Source organism: Lagopus leucura, unplaced genomic scaffold, assembly GCF_019238085.1.
Source record: "Lagopus leucura isolate 7727_CA_CO unplaced genomic scaffold, USGS_WTPT01 Super-Scaffold_100035, whole genome shotgun sequence".
Classification (NCBI taxonomy): Eukaryota; Metazoa; Chordata; class Aves; order Galliformes; family Phasianidae; genus Lagopus; species Lagopus leucura.
The window spans coordinates 52,072-71,263 of NW_024962284.1; the positions used below are offsets into that span (position 1 = coordinate 52,072).

The 19,192-nt window shown below is 35.2% G+C and overlaps 1 protein-coding gene across 1 annotated transcript in view; it reads right to left on the reverse strand.

Annotated features, from left to right (window-relative positions):
- Positions 1 to 331: 331 nt before the first annotated feature.
- LOC122186275 (leucine zipper protein 2-like) overlaps positions 332 to 19,192 on the reverse strand; it is a 150,011-nt gene continuing 131,150 nt past the window's right edge. The window contains exons 10-12 of the mRNA XM_042882779.1: positions 5,776 to 5,862; positions 1,095 to 1,172; positions 332 to 624 (exon numbers count right to left, since the gene is read on the reverse strand). Coding sequence (XP_042738713.1) covers positions 517 to 624; positions 1,095 to 1,172; positions 5,776 to 5,862 — 273 coding nt within the window. The 3' untranslated portion in view covers positions 332 to 516. The remainder of the gene's footprint in view (positions 625 to 1,094; positions 1,173 to 5,775; positions 5,863 to 19,192) is intronic.

The following is a 19,192-nucleotide window of genomic DNA, read 5'->3' on the forward strand; positions in this document are numbered from 1 at the left end:
CAACCAAAGATATTTTATTAAGTAAGCAGATGTGAAATGTATTACTCAAAGTCAAGTATACATGGAGCCCTATTGTCCCATCTTTACATTTATTCTGATGAATTGCATTGTACTCTGACCAGGTTTACATAGATTTTTAACATATATTTTTCTGCATTCACTGTCCCTTACTTCTTGATCTAAAACCTAATCTGACATAAAGGTACATTAAATAGATCAGACTGAGAAAATATTTGGGAATAGCTTTTTTAACAAACTAATTTATAGTACATAATTACTAAGTCAGGTATAATAATAGTTCAAAAACTGGACTGTATTACAAAGCATTTCTTCAAACATTCCTTTTGGATTATTGCTGAAAGGTACTAACTGGTCTATTCTAGACTAGCTAACAAACATTCATAAAATAGAGAAAAATGCATGCTTTAGAAATCTGGTTTATTCCTGCCTATGGACTAAAAAGAATGTGAAGTTGGAAGCAAGTGATGAACATTTGTAAATGTGCATTAGTGGCATTTACAGTTTCTTTTCTTTTGTGCTAACAGAATCTTCAAAGTTTTTCTCATTTTTTTCAGGTGATTTTTTGTCTTCAGGTTTAGTCCATGGAGGGTTGTGCAACATCTGCTGAGGGTGAAAGCAGCATCAGTGCAAGCATCCTTTGACAGTGGAAAAAACCATGCAACACTAAGTTTTTTTTATTTATATTTTTAAACTTGCTTCTTTTGGTCTCTCAAATGAAAAGCACAGGTGTACAATTCATGTAAGACTTTTTCATTCGTAGGATTACTGATTACAGCTTGGCATAATTGCAGATTCTCCTACTCTTCCCAATGCTGTGGATATGACCATATTAAATTGAGCCATTTGACTACAAGGCTACTCCAGGTCAAGTATGAAACAGTTTTGAAAACTGTTAATAGCCAAAAGCTATCATGAATAGATGAACTGAAATGTGGAAGAGTGAGAGTCTGTGAACTGAGTAAGCAGTTCTGCCTCAAAAGCATTAGAATAGAATGTGTAGAAATACTTCAAGTAACTTAATGCTTTGCAAGAGCTTTTAATAAAAACCCAACAATTTGTTGGAAATTGAATACCTGCAAGCTTGTCTCTGTTTCTGCTGTCTTCAAATGAGATGTTGAATTACTGTAATTCCCCAGACATGTCTTGCCAACCTGTCAATACAGATATCACAGGTAATTACTGTTGTTTTTTCCTCTAAAATACCCATTTAAAAAAAAAAAATCTAATCATTGGTGACACTTCCCTGGATAGTCTGATCTTCTTGTACATCTTTAGGAATTTAATATTTAGCTTGCTTTTTTTCCTTCTGTTTTTATCTCATAGAATCACTAAAGTTGGAAAAGACCTCTAAAATCACCAAGTCCAACCTCAACCCATTCCCACCATGGCAACCCAGTGCCACAAATTATACATGTTGAATTATGAGTATTGAAATTCATTCCTATAGTGGTTCCATGGAACAGGTGAATAATTACAATCTTCTGTTGCGTGTGAGGAAATAGTAACACTGAAAATTGACATTGGAATTGAGGATTCTGGTGTCCAGAGAAGAACAATGAAACTGGTGAGAGGTCTGGAGCACATGCCTTATGAGGAGCAGCTGAGGGAGCTGAGATTGTTCAGTCTGGAGGAGGGGAGGCTCAGGGGAGACCTTCTCTCTATAACTACCTGAAGAGAGGTTGTAGTGAGCTGGGGATTGGCCTCTTTTCTCATGTAACTGGTGATAGGACTGGAGGGAATGGCTTCAAGCTGCGCCAGGGGAGATTTAGGCTGGATGTTAGGAAATACTGCTTCTCTGAAAGAGCGGCCAGGCAGTGGAATGGGCTGCCCAGGGAGGTGGTGGAATCACCAATCCTGGAGGTGTTCAAGGAATGTTCAGACGTTGTGTTGAGGGATGTGGTTTAGTGACAACTATTGATGATGGATGCATGGTTGGACAGGATGATCTTGTAGGTCTTTTCCAACCTTGGTGATTCTATGATTCCATGACTCTTTTATTGTTCTTCTCTTGTCTGAACTACTAGATCTCTTCTGTATACTAAGCATAGAGCTTATAGAGTAGAGAAGTCAAAGAAATCTCAAGGTATCAGAAGGCTTGTTAGTCTTGATCACTGTCATTTTACTCCAACAAAAACGTCAATTTCTTTGCAAATATACTTTTTTAAATGATGGAAAACAGAGGTGAATAGTACAAAGAAGATGCTGTAAGAATTACATATCAGACTGCAAATCAAAAACACCTCTGCATTATAAGGCTTATGTCTTTAAATGGGACTAAAATTTCTACTGTAATTAAATTAAATGTCCATTCAGGACTAGAATTAATGACTCTATAGGCAAATAAATTAAAATGTGAAACATAGATAGTCTTTGGCCATTGCTTTAATATTTACTCACATTGGAAGTTGTATACTGGTTTTGTTATTAAAAACTAATATATGCAAATGGAGTGAGAATTAAATGAAAGTATTTAAGTTGTAAAGGCTCTTTTCAACTGAATAGTGACTTGACTTCTTTCAAATTTTCACGTCTTCCCCGAGATGTTTCCCCTCAGCATAAATTCCAGGAAAATGTTTGAGGCTAAGCCACAACAGAGTATCTTTACACACTCCACAAAATCAGAAGAGATGGTGAAAAAAAGTATAAAAATACTTAATATATAAATTTCTGCTTTGCTCATAGTAATATGAAGGCAAACACACATTCAACAAGAAACGAATAATCTAATGTTTGAGCACTTAATTTTAAAAGCTCTAAAATACAACACTGAAAATTCTGAATAGTGATAGCTACAAATGCATTATTAGTGTTGCCTTAAGCAATACATTTTGTGTATGCAACAGCAAAGAGAGAAATTTAAGAAGATATGATAACTGAGGTTGGGCATATTCTTGAAATATTGTTCCATCTTGATGAGTTTAGTATGCAATTTTATTAGCTAGACATATTTATATGAAATTCAGGTCATAAAATGTGCAGCTTGAATCATTAAAGCATGCGAAATTTCAGAAGTTATGGTTTTCAGTTTAGCTAGTGAATTATACAGCAGAGTAGGAGAAGTTTGCAGCTTGATGTATAAATTATAATAGTGGATCAGCTAAGTGTGTATCTTCATTTAAAAAGATTTTTCAAAAAGGCAATCAAAATTCAGCATTTCCTTGGCTATTAAACTATTCAATTTCATCTGCAAACTGGCAAATGATGCAACTACAAGGGTATCCCATTCTATCTAAATGCTGAATAAGAGTTGTGTTTGCTTCTGAAGTAATCATGTCATTTATCACAGGTGGACAGGAAATCAAGAAAATATTTCCATCTCTACTAATGTGATAAATTCTGGCAAATTCCTATTTCCACATATGGAAATAGGAGAATATGAGAAACAAAATCATGCTTTGTAATACAACACAAATTCTATCAGATGTTGCAATTTATTTGGTATTTGAATTGTTATTAATCCATGCAGAATAATACAGGCCTCTTTCTTTACTGTATATGTGGCAATCTCTTCATTTCTAAAAGGCAATGGTCTACATGTCCATATAACAGATTGCTGTTATCTCAGACTGCAATTTGCTAGGTCACAAGATTTTAGCTCTCCACCGAAAGAAGTATGCACTTACCGTAGAATATATTGAGTTGTAAGGGACCTATAAAAACCATCACGTCCAAACCTTAGCTCCACAAAGGACCACTCAAAAATCAAACCATGTATCTGTAAGTGTTGCCCAGATGCTTCTTGAACTAATTGAATGGATATTTTGAATTCTTATATTTCATCTTTTTTCCCCATAATAATACAACTTTTCCAACTTTTGAAGTTGAACATTAATCATTGACATATTTACAGAATAGCTGAACTGTTACAATGTCATTCTGCTATGGAAATAATGTTATTAGGCAAGTTAGGTCTACATTTTATTCCAGAAAACTGTTTATCAGATCTGCTAAAGAATTTTAACAGAGCAGTATTACTGAAATCACTTCAAGAATTTTATAATGATTTTCATCACTGGAATTCTGTTACGATAATGATTTCTTTGTTCTCTCCCATTACTTCCTTGGGAAAGAAAAGGGAGAACACAGAGCTGACAGAGAAAAATGAAGGTAAATGCTGTGGTTGCTTAGAAACATGGATAAGTTTTGGTCCAATACTCAGTGTTCTTTGTCATGGAATGATTAATGAATGCGCAGTGTTTGTTTACTGCAGGAAATTAAGGCAGTAAATAAAAGCACTATCACTTTTACCCATCAGTTACTCTACAAGGACACAGTGAGAAATGTAAGATGAGAAAAGAACAAATAAACATTTTATAACTTGTTGGGTTTTAGCACAACCAAGAAGATAGCTTTAAATGACACATATAGGAAATATTTGAAATGAAAAAGAGACAAAGGACAAAGTTGTCTTTATGAATCAGAAAAGGCTCCCAGGAAATTTATATTGGTCACACATTGGCACAAGCTGCCCAGGGAGGTGGTGGAGTCACTGTCCCTGGAGATGTTCCAGACGTGACACTGAGGGACATGGTCAGTGAGCATGGTGTGGGTGAGCTGCGTTTGGACTTGGGGATCTCTAGTGGTCTTTTCTGGCCTTAGTGATTCTATGATTCTGGGAAGAGAGAAAATAAATATATCTTTAACAGTGAAACTGAAGTTAAGATTTTATGGTGTTAGACAGACTATATGTTTTGAAAGAAACAAGATGTGCTATATACTATATTCTACCCAATTCTGGCTATCACAAGTCGTACATCAAAGTTCATGACAGCAAAGATGTCAGCAGTGTCTAAATTAAATATGAGCTAATTTCATTTGGCCTGTCCCTATCCTGTCGGTAAACAGTATTTCATTTGTACTCACTCCAGTGTATACTATATTAATTATAATGGACAAGTGGAAAGCCATGAAGAAAAACTGCAGTACATTTACACATTTGAGACAACTGGAAGAATGTTTAGCAGCTGCAAAACTTTGGATAAACACACAAAAAAACAAATAAGGCTAAAAGTACAAGAAAAGTTCAAATGGATTCTCAAGGCTGAAATTTTATCTAAGTGATAGTGTTCATAATCCAAGTGGAGTTAGTTCCAGCTTCAGAACTCTAGATTTTATTCTTTCTTCTCCTTTATTAGTAAGATCTTGAGATGTAATGTTTCCTTAGGCATAAAGAAGATGTAATGTTTCTTTAGACATAAAGTTTTGACAGCAAATTATGCACTCTTGCAGATAGTGATAGTATGCTATTAATCTTTGCCCCTCTAGAGGGTGTGGCAGAGGAGAAATCTGTTTATAACGGAAGAAAAATAAATAAATAAATAAATAAATAAATAAATAAAGAAGAAATAAAGATAATGAAGAAATAAATAAATAAAACAATAAATGTATACATAAATGTGTGATTTATTTAGCTTATTTGTTAGGTACTCTATTACCTGGATCTGCTCCCCAGTCTTTTCTTTGTACTGTGACATATTGCTGTGATTGCTACCAGCAAGCCACATCTCATCTCCATAGGAGATGGTTGTGTGTGGATGAAAGTGCTCAGCAGTTCACTCAAGAACTACTGTGATTGATATTTTTGATGCTATCTTCCATACTTTCACAAGCTAGAACTGTGGATCCTATCCCACTGTGGATGGGATTGCCTATGTTCACTATTACATCATCACTTAAGTACATCACATGGATAATCACCTAAGGTTTTGATGTTTTCATAGCATCTAGATTAAAACCTGATTGAACTCAACTTACATCCTGAGAATCGCACTCCTGCACACTCTGGTTTTCTTCCTTTCTTGAGGCCATGTGCAGACTCTCTTTCTCTGCTGAGGCATTTTGCTGGATATGGAAAAAAAAAGAAAGAAAAGGAAAATTAAACCAACAGTTAATACAGACAAAACTTCATAAGAGTCAATTTAGAAAATCAGGAAATTACAAAGATCAGATATTGCAAACAGCTAACTACTAAATGCACTGCATTTTCCATAAGTTTTATAGAAAGGAATGTTTAATGTTCATGTTTTTGAATATTTAAAGGGAGGTGGGAGGCAAATGGATGAGGCCAGGCTCTTCTTGGTGCTGCGTAGTGACACAATAAGGAGCAGTGGCCTAAAACTTGAACATAGGAAGTTCCATACAAAAATATGGGAAGACTTCTTTATGGTAAGGGTGATGAAGCACCAGAACAGGATGCCCAGAGAGGCTACAGAGTTTCCTTCTGTGGATATATGCAAGATCCATCTCAATGCGTACCAGAGCAACCTGCTACTAACAAAGAGCAACCTGTTAGTAACAAAGAACAGTGCTTGATAACAATGAACAACTTAAATAAAAATTTCTCTTCCATCAACGTTTAAATGGGGGGAAGAAAGAGAAGTGTAAAGGAGAAAAAAAAAAAAATTTCCAAACTCATATTTCTGTGCTTCTTGTGAAATAATGGATTATCATTTCATAACTGGTCTTTCATCTGTACTGAGTTATTTGCCTGTTTGGGCAGCAATCATAGCACAGTTCTGCAAACTTCAATTTCCTCTTATTGAATAAGATGGCTATACGTGCATTGAATGATTCACAGCACAGGTACAGCACACATTAACCTGATTTCTTGACTACCTACAGCAGTAAATCTACACAGGAGTCTAGGAAAACCAGTCAGCTTGAACCTTTATTAACAGGAGAAAATAAACACCTCTGCCTAGATATCAGATTTCTCAGCATGTCACACTACAAAATGAGGGAAGTCTAAGAGATTTAGGGGAGACTGCCACCAAGGAAGCATTTTTCCCATGTCTTGCTTTCAAATACTACTGCTAATAAACAAAATAAAAACATTTCCCATTCTCATCTGATAACACTACAATCTGAGTGTAATGCTTTATCCTAGAAACTTCATTTGTTGTATGATTTCTACTTGACAGGCAGCACATCATCCAAGCTACTGCACAACAATCATCTCCAAATACTTTTCATATTGTTACTCTATGCTAACATTGATCTGTATATCTTGAGATCTAGATTGAAATGCCATGACACTTCTTGCATGGGTCCAAGGTTACCAGAACCATAAAGACAAAAAGGAACAGAAGATGGGAAGGAGTTTTGCCAAGTCCAGATTAGTTCCCATAGATTTGAGTTCTGTTCTTACAGTCAGAATAGCATAGAACATTCTCACATTTTATGCAGGAATGTTTAATCAATAACATTTCAAAGCTGAGATTGACTTCTTACACCAATCAAGGGGAAAAAAAATCAATATTAAAATAAAACACCAATACTTTTGAAGGTTTATAAGTTTGCTGATTATGCAGGAAGTTTTCAGTAAGACTTTGCAAACAAAAGTCTTCTTGAAAGAACAACAACTCTTTATTATTAAAAGAAGTCTCTCATAATAAGAAAAGAATATCCTATTCTCTGCCGGAATGAAGTCCATTTACTAGATTGACAGCTAACCTAATGAAAATGCCACCAAGTGCTCTGGAGCAAATTGATTTGGAAACAGTTTCTGAATTCCTTCCCAATTTGTCCAGAGCTTTTTTGAACTCTCCCCAAAACTTATCTATCCAGGATTTCACATGTGAGTATTTTTTAAAGGACCAGCAGTCCTTAAACCTTTTTTTCTTGGAAATATTTTTAGTTCCAAAATCTTCCTGGTGAGACTTCACAAACCTGACTAGAAAATGAAATAAGTTGAAATAACTTGAAATAAGTTACATTTTTACAATGCATTATGCACACATGCTTGCTCATGGAACCCACTGGTGCTCGCTTGGTTTGTGGTCAAAATTTCAGAATACTTACACCTGAAAAGCAAGCCAAACTGATCAGTTCTTTCAGTTCTCTTCCAAAGTCTGTATTGGAAGAAGCTACAGAGCCTGTCCCTGCTACAAGCCTTTGGCATTCATTCACTTATACTTTGTACATTCTTTCACTTCCAATGTCTTACAAATGTTCTTCTCAAAGCCTGTATTTTTATTGTACTAGCCTCACTTTATGGCTAAAGAAGACCAGAAAGTTAAATCAACAGAATCCCACCTTCTATAATCTTTTGACTTTGAAACACAGCTGAACTCTTTCCTATTGCAGAGATGATCGCAGAATGGCTTGGGTTTGAAGATGGTTTCAACCCTCTGCATGATCATGTTATCCAATCCTGCATCTTTCCTCATGGTTTTTCAGCATGACTGTACCTCTCCTTCTCTAGTCAACATTTGGTGATAGGAGATGTCACAGTTACATTGACAGGTCTACTCGCCAGATGATTTGCCCACACAAACCAGCACATTTATGTCCTGTAACTTCAATCATCAGGTCATTCTTTTCCACAACAGGGGTTTCTATTGATATTCAATTTTCATGTTAAAGAAGTACTTCAATTAAGGATACTCATAGGATCTAATAAAATAATTGTACGGCATTTTGAATGTAAGAAAAACAAACTAAGCAATTTCCTACTGAGCAGAGAGAGGTTTATAATAACTTAATAAAATAAATAAATCAGTTGCATAAGAACCAAGATAGTTTTTCTACAGTGACATACACCATTATGACAAGCATATCCATAGTCTGGACTTTCAGTCCAGGAATCATTGGAGTTTTTCCAGAAACAGCTTTGCACTGGCCCAAACATACAAAATAACACACAGAGAAAGCCTGCAAGCTAGCAGGCATGCCTGCTCTACCTGGCTATACTTCATTACATTAGACAGCTGCCTGGAGCAAGATCAGCTGCAGAGCCCTCTAGGCTGGGGGTGCTGGCATTCACCTCCTTCCAGAAAGGCTGCTAACCACGAAAACTAGAAACATGTAAAACAACCAATGCCAGAGCTGTGATAGAATCTTAGAACCATGAAGGTTGGAAGAAATCTCTAAGATCCCCAAGTTCAACCCCATACCATCTCCGCCATGCCCACTAACCATATCCCTAAGAACCATATCTCCATGTTACATGAGCACTCCAGGAATGGTGACTCCACCATCTTCCCGGACAGCCTGTGCCGATGCAGTACCACTCCTCAATTTTTCCCTGACATCCAACCCGAACTCTGGAAACCAAGGAATTCATCTGCAAACCACTGGCATGCACAGGCCAGTTATTCAAGAAAAGATGTTGATTCTATCATCTTTCCCTTCCTCCTCTTTTTACTTCCAACCTTTGCAATTGCAAAAGTAGAGTCACTGTTTGCATCGTGCAGTAGAATTTGTACTTGCTCTCCTAGCTCTATGAATTTCAGACATTTTAAAGGGGTAATCTTTTAAATCTCTCCACAACAGAAATCACAGATAAATACATATGATTGCCTGCAAAGAAAAATAAAGCAAGTCACTGTAACACATTTTTAATACCCTGATTATAAATTCTTTCACAGTTTAACTCACACACAGAAATACATGAAAAGTCCAATTCTAATAACAAACCATTGCACTATGTATTACTATGATGGTAATGGGTCACTGCATATGCATACATATATTTGTGTGCATCTGTATACATATTTAAAAGAGCTAACTAACTTTTCTCTACTAAATAGTCAATACTATTCACCAGTAAGAGGAGAGACATAGTTCACTTTTCTTTTCTACTCATTTCCACATCACAACTACAGAGTTATGTTTACATAGGGCAATTCATCTCAAAGGACTGCAAATCCAATGGCATACAAGATATTTAAATTTCTACATACTGTTTCTTAAACAAACAGAATTCCCTTTTTTTTTTTTGTTTACACTATACTTAAACATCTTTGAGGTGGAGAATATCTGCTTTCTCATATACATTATGCCAACACCGAACATAACAATTACAAGTTTTTACAAAGAATCCAGGAAAAACTCAGTTCCAAGGAAATTGAAAATTGTAAGCACAACTTTAACATGAACAATGAAGTAACATTTTCCTTTCTTCACTTTTCATGAGTGTGTTAGTTATAAAGGAATTTCTCAGAGATGAATGTTTATGATAAGCTCACGTGGCTGAACATCCATCAGAAGGAGAGGATTTATTCTTTCAAATTGATCTTCGAGATGAGATGAGTTATATTTAGATGGGCTTATTTCCTGAAGCATCCTTTTCAGAACATTAGTATGAGTGCACTATTTTCCCTCACATATGCACCTGCCTCTCTTAGTATTATATTATCTCGTGTACAATATAGGCATTCTGGCATTTTGGTATGAAATTCTTTTTCTCTTGAAAAACTACTCTAGAAGAAGAAAAAAAAAACTTCATAAAATCTTATTGCAAAGAGCCAGGGAAGGGATCCTGAACATTTCTAGCATCATTTGGAGCATTTCCTAGTACATCACAATTTTCCCAGTTAAAGTGAGTCTCCTCAGGAAAATAATACCTGAAACAGGCATGAAAGAGGCACAGTAGTTGAAAATAACGACAGTTTACCTTCCTCTGGTAATTTACAAAATATACTTGCATTTTCAGAATGGAATGAAAGTCCTTTACCAATGTACAGCAAACTAGAGTTTAAGCTGATGTTGAAATACCTCCAATGGTAGAGCAAAGCCCTTCTACAGAAATTGATGGGTAGCTATTCTAGGGCATCTAAATAGGCAATAGAGGACTGTTCAAACAGTCACCAAAATACAATGCTACCTGCATATGAAAAGAAGCCATATCTGTCCACTGTGTTATTGTGCTCTGAATTCCATTGTTCTTTTTCTAGCACAGCTCATTTTGAGAGCATTGCATATTTCATAATTTAACCAAATGCTTTCCAGTAGAACTTTCAACTGACATTTTTCTGTTGCCCAACCTGTATCAATTGCATTTTCTTATGTTTCCACACTCAGTTTAGGAAAAGAAAGAAAACAAAAAACTCTCATGAAAATGTATGCAATCAAGTTTTTCAGGATCAATAAGAAGCGTTCTGTAATGATTCGCTGTATATTGATTTTCAAGACTCTCAAAATGATGCATTTACTTTAACTGCAAACCAGGGCTCATGCTAGTTGATACCTCAATTATGTGATTTGAAGAGATTAAGAAAAAAAATAAACGTTTTCCAGTGAGACTTAACAAGAAGAGCTAAAAGTTACCCATCTTAAATGAAAACAAATATTAGAAATATTATTCATAAAATTAATAAAATGGTTTGGTTTGGAAGGGACCTTAGAGATCATCCAGTTTCAATCCCCCTGCTAGAGACAGGGACTCCTCCCTCTAGACCAGGTTACTGAAAGCCCTATCCAGCCTGGCCTTGAACACCTCCAGGGAGGGAGCAACCACAGTTCCTCTAGGCAATCTGTTGTCCTCATATTGACCTTGTGAAATCCACAAAAGTAATGGCCATAAGATGAAGACAATACACCACCACTTCCTTCCCTTATGGCAATTATACATATTGTATGAAACATGTGAGAATGGAAAACACTGAAAATTACTGTAGACAGCTGTCAGTTACTCCGCTTAGGAAAATTAAGCACTAGGAAGATAGCATACATCACAAAGTTTTGGGTTCTAATAGAGCTAAGCATTGACAGTCCAACTTGAAGTTTCAATCAATAATGACTATCATGCAAGAATCTAAATAGCGTACTTCACAAGTGTCTGTATGTTTATATATCATAGTTTATTATAATTTACATCAAGATTATATTTCATGCTATGTAACACATTGATTCAGATATAATTGTGTGCCTGTGTATGTGTGCACACTCAAGTATGAAAGAGAACATAAGATTGAGATTAAATGCAATCAGTCAAACTACTAGTTATTATTTTTCTTATAAACAGGACATGATAATGACCCGTTTCTTATTCTCCCTAACTGGCAGGTTATAAAGAGAACACAGTAAAAACTGAGATAGTAGTGTGTCAGAAGTGGAGCACACTAAGGAGGACACAGCCTGGAATACTTAGCATTTTGCATATTGTTTATATATTGGCTATAAAAACATGTGCTGACATCTTGTGTTGAATTCTGCATGCACCATGTTTATAGCCACAGCCACTTAAGGAGATGCTGAAAAAATGCCTTTCTCATGGCAAAACCCATCTGATCATTTCACAGAGTGACAGTTTTGGTAGAGGCAGCAATACTTCTATTAAAATAGTTCTTTTTTGTATGCATTTTTCCTACATTTTCTTCTAGGATTCACAGTTGTTGTTGAAGAAACTGTTACTATGCTTGCTGCTATCTTCAGATCAGAAGGTCACTGCAAGTTTTCTGAAGCATGTATTTTGCTTTTTTTCATGAAACCAATCAGATAACATTTTCTTAAGGCTCTTACTACCATGGAATATAAAACATATGTGTATACAAACCCAGTAATAACACAGTAACATTTAATTCTGAGTACATTCTGACAAGCTAAATTTACTCTACAAGATCATTTGGGCTTCTACACTGCTCTTGCTTACACGTTTCTGCAGTGTGCCTACTTATGAATAAAGAATTGACTAAGCAGAAAAAGCTTTTTAAAGTGCATTTTGACACTGGTGATAACGGAACTAAACTATAGTCATCTGAAATCTTTTAATGCTTGGCTAGAGGATAGTCAGGCATATTCTGTGTACAGGACAATTCTACCACTATAAAATTTTAGGTGCTGACAATTTGTGCAGTTAGAAGGAAGATTCTAAATAAAGAAGACTTTTATAATTTTCTTTAGATAACAGAACTGAAGACTGCAGTTAAAAGCATGAGGGAATACACAACTTAAAAAAATAAGAGATTTGAGAATAGATGGTATTCCAGCATTATTTGAAATGGCACAGCATCCCAGGAACGCAAAAACCCCAACTGTTCAACTTCGAGGGTCAGTGACCCTCACATTTATGAAAATTCAATGAAAAATAACTACTTTTAGAATTGAGAGTCTAATAATTTCTCATCTGAGGTTAGCCCATTGGTTGTTTGCTCTTCAGTAGAGGATAAGATCTCCCTGAAAATTATGCTTATTATTAATTTCCATAACCACAACAGATACAAAGAGTACAGTAACACTAGTTGAACAAATTGTCAGCTACAAGACACTATTTTTCCACAGTCTCTGCTGTTAGTTTTTTTTTTTTTTTGCCAGCAATGAACAAGAGCCTGAATGCCATGCTTGTAAAAATCTGCACCAGTGAAAGAAACTCAGTTTCACAGCTGCTATGATAGCATCACTGCTATGAAAATGTTGCCCATGTAGCCCGTCTTTCATCAGTTTAAACATATTGAAGTCAGAAGATGCCAAATCTGGACTATACAGTAGATGTGTAGGACAATCCAGCCAAGGCTGGCAACGGGCTCCACAGTCTTCAAATGAGCATTAGATGGAATGAATGTGATTATCTGTTGGGTTTTGTGTGTAGGCAGGGAGGTGTTCTGACAGCTGCCTACAGCTTCTGTCTCATTTTAATCAATTGGCTGATAAGTGAAGAGGAGAAAAATACCTTTTGAAAAACATATCTTTCATGAGTGTGTACTAACAGCCAAAAGTGTGTGTACTAACAGCCTTAATTAAAAAAAAGTTATGCTTTATATAATCCAGTCAAAAAATTAACGCAGTTTCGCTAGATCTTCTCCCTTAGCAGGCCCAGCTTTAGTTAATCCTGTTCTTTATAGTTGAGGGAAGTGCTCTCCTGCTATGGAATTTGCTTTCTTTCAAATCAGCATGGGTAATACTACCAACATTCCCTGAAGGCTATTTCTGCTTCTAAAGATATAGTGAGCATTCTGAGGAGAGCTGACTGCTGTTGGAAGATGTTGGCAATATATTATGAATTTGCTCTTCCTAAATCCTAGGCACCACTGGAACCATCTCAGGGTAAGCTGAGCCTACTCAGCATTCACTAAAAATAGGTACCATTAGAGATCCTTTCTTCTGTTGCTGTTGGTTTTCTTTTTTTTAAATCCTATGATCCTTCTGTGTGGACATTTCCCTTAAATTAGCCTCTTGTCCTGGTCATAGATTTTAAAGAATACACTTCTGTAGCACTATAGAATTTCAGTCCCAAGTTTAGATCTCATGGTACTACAATTCAGTCATGTTTACAGTTCTATCATTTCACCTCTACAGAATGCCTTTCCATAAATTTCTCAAAAGTTGATCCTAAAACCTTTATTTACATCACATAGATATGTGTATCTCACTGTATACACTTAAAAGTATAAAAATATCATTGCTGAACTGCTTCCAAGGCACTATATTGCACCCAGCACACCGACATGATCAAGCTAAAAGGTAAAGCAGAACAATCTTTAAAATGGCCAAGAGAAGAATTACATTATCTGAAGGCTCTAATCATTTGACCTAAAAATATGAGTGGATTTGTCATGTAGCACATCAAGATTATCTTGAGCTAATTGTACTGTTGAGAAACTTTCTAATAGACTTCTAGCATTCATATCATTAATCATTTCTGTTTCAATCATAAAATTTTATTGTTTTGTTTCTCTAACTCCAGCAAAAGAACTGGGGAAAACTTGAGAAATGATGACTGTTTATATAGCAAAGACATAACTGTTTTCTTTAACACATAGCTATCTAAAGGATTAGTTCTGTGTCACACTGTCACTTTTACAGGCCTGGCATGAAGTACTTCAATTCTTTTTCAAATAGTTTATAGTAGGATTATCTCTACTACATTTTGCTGCCTTGTATTATCTAACAAAAATTTTTCCTCTCATTTGACTTCTCTCCCAAATAACCTACGACCAAAAATCCATTACAAGTCTGCTGTTGACAATGGGATAGAGTTTTCCTTAATACACATATCAATCATGGATGTTTTCTATATAGGTACATAAGAATCCACTGTAAATAAGCACAGAAAAATGAATTGTTAACTGTCAGTGCTTAATGAAAGGCAAACAGTTTCTCCAGGAAAGAGAAAAACTAGAAAACATTATAGATAAATGTGCATATTAGTAAATTCATCTCTGGATAAATATATGAATAAATGTAAGCAGATATGGTTGCATTAAACCAGTTTTGGATTACCCAAGAAAGGTAGAGGTCACAATCCAGTAATAAAGAATACGCCTTTCCAAGGATCTGGGTTCACCAAAGGAAGTATTCTCCAAGAACATATTCCTCAGTTTTAGGTCAGAAGGCTATTTCTTAAATTGCTCAAAACTAAACTGAATTTGAATGTCTTAGGCCTATTCTGTATTTCTTATGTTTGGTGGTTCAATGCAATTGCTCTAATTAAATTACTAGAAAATTCTATTTTTATTAATAGCCAAAATACTCAGTTCTCGAGAATCAATTGGTGACACATCTTTCTGACATTTTCCAAATCATATCTTTCCTCAAATAAAAGAACACTTAACTATCTCTAATGTTCCCCATCTGGTTTCATATACACATTTAAAGTTTTGTAACAATAGATTAATAATAGATGTTGTACAGAGGATACCAACATTAATAATTATCATCTACACCATGAACACATCCTCAGGCAGAGAAATTCCCTTGGGAGTCATTTCACAATTATATTCAAACTGGAAAGCCTCTTAAAGTGATTAATTAGACCCTCCACAGATTTCAAATCTTTTTACATGTAATATTGTGAGAAAATGTATTAATAATAATAATTCTTGAAGTAGATATCTTTAAGTGGAATTGCAAAGGAAAGTAAATTCAGTTTCTTTCTAATTGCTCTCATCTAACAAAATGAAGTCTTACAATGGCCAACCTTCTTACATATCCATATATTTTTAATGGAACCAGTCACAAACACCAGTGGAGAGTCACAAGATAAGGCAATGTGTTACTATCTTTCTGCTAAATGCAACTTGGAATAAAATTATAAGCACTATATTTTCTCCCAATCACTGTAACTCACTGTAACTAGGAGAGAACAATAATTAAAAATATGTTTAAAAAAGATCATGGCTTGATATGAGAGATGAGTAGCATAGGACAGTAACACCTGGAATGCCGTCAAGAGATCTCCTCTTTCTCCCTTCTGATAGGGAAAAGAAAAAACAGGTTTGTCCATAAACTTGTTAAAGCTTGCAGTAGGCCTAAGGCACTAGGGTCTGGTACCTGTAACAAGTTAGGGAGAGGTCAGAAGGCTGATCTATGAAATGTGGAGAATGAGAAAGATCATGCCACTAAAACTTAAATGATAATGTTTATAATGACATTATTAAATGAGAATGATGTTGTTCTGGGACATGGAGTAAGAGTTGCCAGGTGCTGTTATTTTTTCCCCTCCACTTTCCCTTGACTACACTTAGTTAAAAAAAAAAAAAAAAAAACCTCTAAAACTAATACAGTGTCAAGATAATGTGCTAATAATGAAGACTTATTTAAAGTAAGCAGTAAAATCAAAGAGCTTCAGCTTTCAGTTTAATGATGTCCGGTATTAAATATTTTCCAGCATATAATAAAATTTTATTAAAAATCAGTCACTGAGAAAGGCCTGAGCAAATAACAAAATCATATTCAATGTGAGGTAAATTCAAGAAATAAAAGATACGAGAAAGGGTTGCCAAGCTCTTATGAACCATTATTAATGAAAAAGTAATATAAGTTGGCATCCAGTTGATCCTAAAGATAATGAAAGTCTATAAGCCAAAAGACAGCCATAGAAAGCAGAACAGGAAAGACTTTCGTGAAGGAATAGGTCATGCTAGTCATGCTCTTTTAATTACAGTTTTTCATTTTTTTCAAGACAAATTTCTTCATACGTTAGACTTGCAGATACTCAGTACTTGGGATTTCTATGGCAAGTACCTTCGGAGGACACAAGTATTACTCACTGCTTTGAAATCAAAATCTATAACAGTGGAAGGTGTCATTTTTCAACACTATTTTATTCTCATAGTGATCACGTGTGAGGAAAGAGTTATATTATGTCATTACTGCATATTATAAACATGGCTTCCTCTGCATTTAGTAATTGCTTATTTTAATTACTGTTTCCCAATCTCAATGCCAAATGCAACCAACAGCAGGCCACTGAAACTGCACATGCCAGTAATATCTCATTAACTTCTACCTGTTATTTGGTCCCCAGAGACAGGGGTAATACTGACTAAATTGGGAATGCTTCCAGACACAATGTCATAATGATCCTTCCAACCCATGCTGTTCTATGATTCTATGAATGTCAGTTTGAAATTTACTGCCTGGAGAAAAATAACTGCCAAATTATGTTTTCAGCATGTTGTAACAACCAAGGCCACCCTGAATAAAAATAATCAGATGCATTAGAGAATCTTTTAGAGTCTTAACCTTTCTTACAATGATGAAAATAAATTCATAGCTGTATTATTGTTGTTTCATAGGTTCTTGAGCAATGAATATGCAAGTTTTTTTTTTTCAAGGTCTGAACCTTCATTTAAACTGGAATATCATGATAAACGACCAGATTGGTAATAGCTTTAATTTTAGAAAACAGACTACTTTCTTGTGTAATTTGTTCTCATTTAACTTCATAGAATCATAGAATCTCAAGGTTGGAAAGGACCTAAAAGATCATCTAGTCCATCCATTACCATTGCTACCACAAGCTAGTAAACCATATCTTGTAGCTCCTCATCCAGGAGAATACAGTTTCTTTCTTGACCTACAGCAAAATATAATATATTTCCATATTCAGCTGGCTAATTTTTCATGAATCTGAAGGTATTATATCAGTTTTCTAGGCTGTAATATATAGTAATTTAAAATGACTAAAAAATTTTCTGTTCTGTCTTCAAAAACATGGGCTGGAACCAACTTACACATTCCTAATCCATCTTTATTCTTTCAAAATATTTCTGCATTTGAAGAAATGTAAGCATGTAATCATAAGTTCTTTCTACATTTCTAGTCAGTTATCATTATACAGTATTATCAATGATATGATATGAGATTTTTCTATAACTGGTATTCAGTACAAATATTTAACTACTTATTATTTCATAGAGAATCATTCTATCAATCGTTTCTACCTTTGTAGAATGAAATAAGTCCTAGAGCCTAATAAATATTCTGATTTCACAAATAGATCATTTCTAGATTAAAAAAATGACATCCACAAATACAAAAACTCAACAACTACAAAAAACAAAACAATAAAAACAAACACCAATACAACCAGCAACAGAACAAAGAAACAGCTACCAAAAAAATCCCCCACAAAGGAAAATCTAAAACCCAGATAAAATTTGTAAAGAAGCACAGGCAGTAACATCATCTTCTGCTTTCAGTAACCTTGCTCAGTATTTGCAGTAGAGGCTCAGTATCTATGCTCTCAAACTAACAGTAAGCTTATGTTTAACCTGAATACTAAGACATACTAACACAATAAATCATGCTCTTGAGTTACTACATGACCATTCCAAAATGCTTTTCAGAGTGACCACATTTTCAGACCTGTACCTTCTCTGAAGAGTTTCACAAGCTCTCATTCCTTTGCACCCCACAAGAACACTTCTGTGGGCTTAATACTGATATAACATTACCTGATCTCATTTTGATTGGGCATGATTATTTCTAGATGAAAGAAAGATGGGCCACCACACTTCCTACTTTTCTGGATTTTTTACATTGATCAGTGTATACTGGTACCTATAATAGTCACAGCAATAGAAGCAGAGGCAACAGCTCTTGCAGCAGTTACTACCAGGAAAATGTAACTTCTTGTAGATTTTTAAATCTTTTCAAAATATATTCACAAATGCAACATCGGAATGATAGTTCCCCTACATTTCTACAGAAGGGCAGTTCTCATTCTTCAGCCTATTTCCTCTATCAGGACTTGGACACACATGGTGTTTGTTGGTGGTCTTTCATTCCAGCCATGTGCAGTAGGGGACTAGGGGGCTGTTATTTTCTTCTTCACAGTTTGAAATTCTTGGCTATTTCTACTCCTAGAACACTGCAGTCCACAAAACACACAAAACCACAGGGCATTTATGAAGGAATTTATGTGGGGAATATGTAAAACAATGTTAGACAAAAACACCCTAGAGAAAACTAGTTGCCATTATTCTGCTATTCTTTTAATTGCACTGCCCATTATTTGTGTATTCAACCTTGCTACTGCAAATAGAAGCTGTTTTTCTGCTTCATTTTCATTAATATTCTGAATGACTCAAGCTCATTTTTTCTTTGCATTTAGGGCACAGGTATATTTACACTGCGCAGCCAAAGAGCCAAAGATATTTGAATGATAGCCATCATTATAAAAAATGTATTAATTTAAGTGTAATGCTACCCTTTTCCAGAAAGGAAA